Source organism: Triticum dicoccoides, chromosome 4A (genome assembly GCF_002162155.2).
Source record: "Triticum dicoccoides isolate Atlit2015 ecotype Zavitan chromosome 4A, WEW_v2.0, whole genome shotgun sequence".
NCBI lineage: Eukaryota > Viridiplantae > Streptophyta > Magnoliopsida > Poales > Poaceae > Triticum > Triticum dicoccoides.
In genome coordinates, this window is record NC_041386.1 from 732,709,197 (window position 1) to 732,711,769 (window position 2,573).

A 2,573-nucleotide genomic window follows, 5' to 3' on the forward strand; every position below is an offset into this window, starting at 1 on the left:
GATCAATACCGGCAATAATCAATACAAGCGTCGACATAATATGAGCATGGTCCACTCAGAAGCAATTTACACCATGTATATATATGCACGTGTTTCCAAGATGTAGGGGGGTTTTCAATAAAGAATTGTATACTACAATCCCATAAAACTCACACGGCCTGAGCCTATATATAGGAGTATAACACACACACACACACACAGAGAGAGAGAGAGAGACAAACGGGAAAAAAAAAGATAACTCCTTTTGTGTGTGAGATAAACACACACAAAAACGAAAACATTATCATAGGAAGAGATGGCGCTAGAAGACTACGTGCCTCGACAATGGCAGGTCCTAGCAACCACCCTCCTCCTTGCGATGCTCCTGCTCCCTCTTCTCTCCATGTTACTTGTAGCAGCAGCAAGGGCAAGTCCTAACAGCACCGGCACTAGGAACAAGCTCCCTCCGCACCCACCGGGGCTGCCCATCCTCGGCAACCTGCACCAGATGGGCGCTCTGCCGCACCGGAGCCTCTGGGAGATGGCTCAGCGGCACGGGCCTGTGATGATGCTGCGCCTGGGGACGGTGCCCACGTTGGTGGTGTCGTCGGTTGGCGCGGCACGCGACGTGCTCAAGACGCACGACGCGGATTGCTGCAGCCGCCCAGACACGCCAGGGCCCAGGCGGTTGTCGTACCAGCACAATGACGTGGCCTTCAGCCCCTATAGCGAGCAGTGGCGAGAGCGGCGCAAACTCCTGGTCGTCGAGTTCCTCAGCAAGCGCCGCATCCAGGCCACTTGGTACGCCAGGGAGACTGAGGTGGGTAAACTGGTGAGCGGACTAGCAGTAGCTAGCATGAATGAACAGGAACCAGTATGCCTGGAGGATCATGTCTTCGGGTACATGGACGGCATCGTCGGCACGGTGGCGTTCGGTAACATGTACGGCACAGAGCACCTTGCGCACAAGGAGCACTTTCACCACGTGATTGACGAGGCCATGGTGGTGAGGTCTAGCTTCTCGGCCGAGGACTACTTCCCCAACACCCTTGGCCGCCTCGTCGACCGCCTCACCGGGGTAGCCTCCCTCCGTGAAATGGTGTTCAAGGAGTTCGACGCCTTCTTTGAGATGATGCTTGGCCAGGCCAAGCCCGACAATGCTGGCTGTGTCGGCCTCATCGACGTCCTCATCCGCCTCATGAAGGAGCGGCAGCAAGGATCTTTCACGGTCAGCAGAGACGTCGTCAAGGGGCTACTAACGGTATGAAACATTAGTATGATATATAAACTAAAACAATTACTTGCAAGGAGAGTGAGCCACCACTTTACATGCTCAATTCGTAATACAATATGTACTATCTAAAAATCTTAACGACTTCATCTAAAATATATTTTTTATTGCGGGGGACTTCATCTAAAATATATAATCTTGTAGAACACATTTATCGGTGCCGTGGACACCGGCGCGGTGACCATTATCTGGGCAATGGCGGAGCTGGTTCGGAACCCACATGTGCTGAACAAGGTGCAAAACGAGATCAGAACTATGGTGGGCAACAGAGAGAGGGTGCAGCAAGACGATGTGGCCAAGCTCAAGTATCTCAAGATGGTGGTCATGGAGACGTTGCGCCTGCACCCGGCATTGCCCCTTCTTGTGCCGAGGGAAACCATGCGGCACATCACCGTCTCTGGTTACGATGTCCCGGCAAAGACGAGGATCTTGGTGAACGCATGGGCCATCGGGAGGGACCCGACAAACTGGGAAAACCCCGAGGAGTTCATCCCAGAGAGATTCAAAGGCGAGGAGGATGTGAACTTCAACCGGGCGCAGTTTGAATTCCTGCCTTTCGGTGCCGGACGTAGGATGTGCCCTGGGATAGACATGGGGTTAGCCACCACAGAGTTCACCTTAGCAAACTTGCTCTACTGCTTCGACTGGGAGCTCCCGGAGGGGCTGAGGAGTGAGGACATGAGCATGGAAGAGGCAGGAGGACTCACCATCCATAAGAAGACGCGGCTCTTGCTGGTGCCGACAAGATACAAGTGTGGTAGCGCTAGCTGATCAAGTTGGATGTGCATGCCATTAAATATGTGTCACGTTATGCATACTATCAAGACGTGCTAGCGTGGGGAAGGACTTTACCATCAATCGATCTTTTTAGGAATAATTATGTGTTCTGTATTATCTCCTTAAAATTATAGTTATTATTGTAATTATATAAAATTACAATTATCTCTACCAGCAAAAGGAATTACAATTATATCTGTATTCTCCTCGCACACTCAATTACTACATATACACCAAATTGTCCCATTGGCAAAGCTAATACATATCCTCCAAATGAACACATATAAGATCGATTGATGGTAAAGCTTGCAGGGAGACCTCAAAGTTGTGGAAGTTAATGATAGATATGCTTATTATTTATCGTGAATACGGATGTCCCCTATATATATATATTTTATTTTATTGTTTGATCAAAGAGGTGGCGCCCGAGGCGCCTACCATTAACTTGAAGAACATGTTACAATCATAGTTTTACAATGCCTGATATTCAGGTTGCCCAGCTTCAACAGCATGGGACAGTGATCAG

General features: G+C 49.8%; 1 protein-coding gene across 1 annotated transcript; it reads left to right on the plus strand.

Moving 5' to 3' along the window:
- Positions 1-220: 220 nt before the first annotated feature.
- On the plus strand, positions 221-2,316 carry LOC119288225 (4-hydroxyphenylacetaldehyde oxime monooxygenase-like). Its single transcript, XM_037567860.1, has 2 exons — positions 221-1,240; positions 1,415-2,316. The coding sequence occupies exons 1-2, from the start codon at positions 296-298 to the stop codon at positions 2,039-2,041; spliced, it is 1,572 nt and encodes a 523-aa protein (XP_037423757.1). The 5' UTR covers positions 221-295; the 3' UTR covers positions 2,042-2,316.
- The last annotated feature ends 257 nt before the right edge of the window (positions 2,317-2,573 follow it).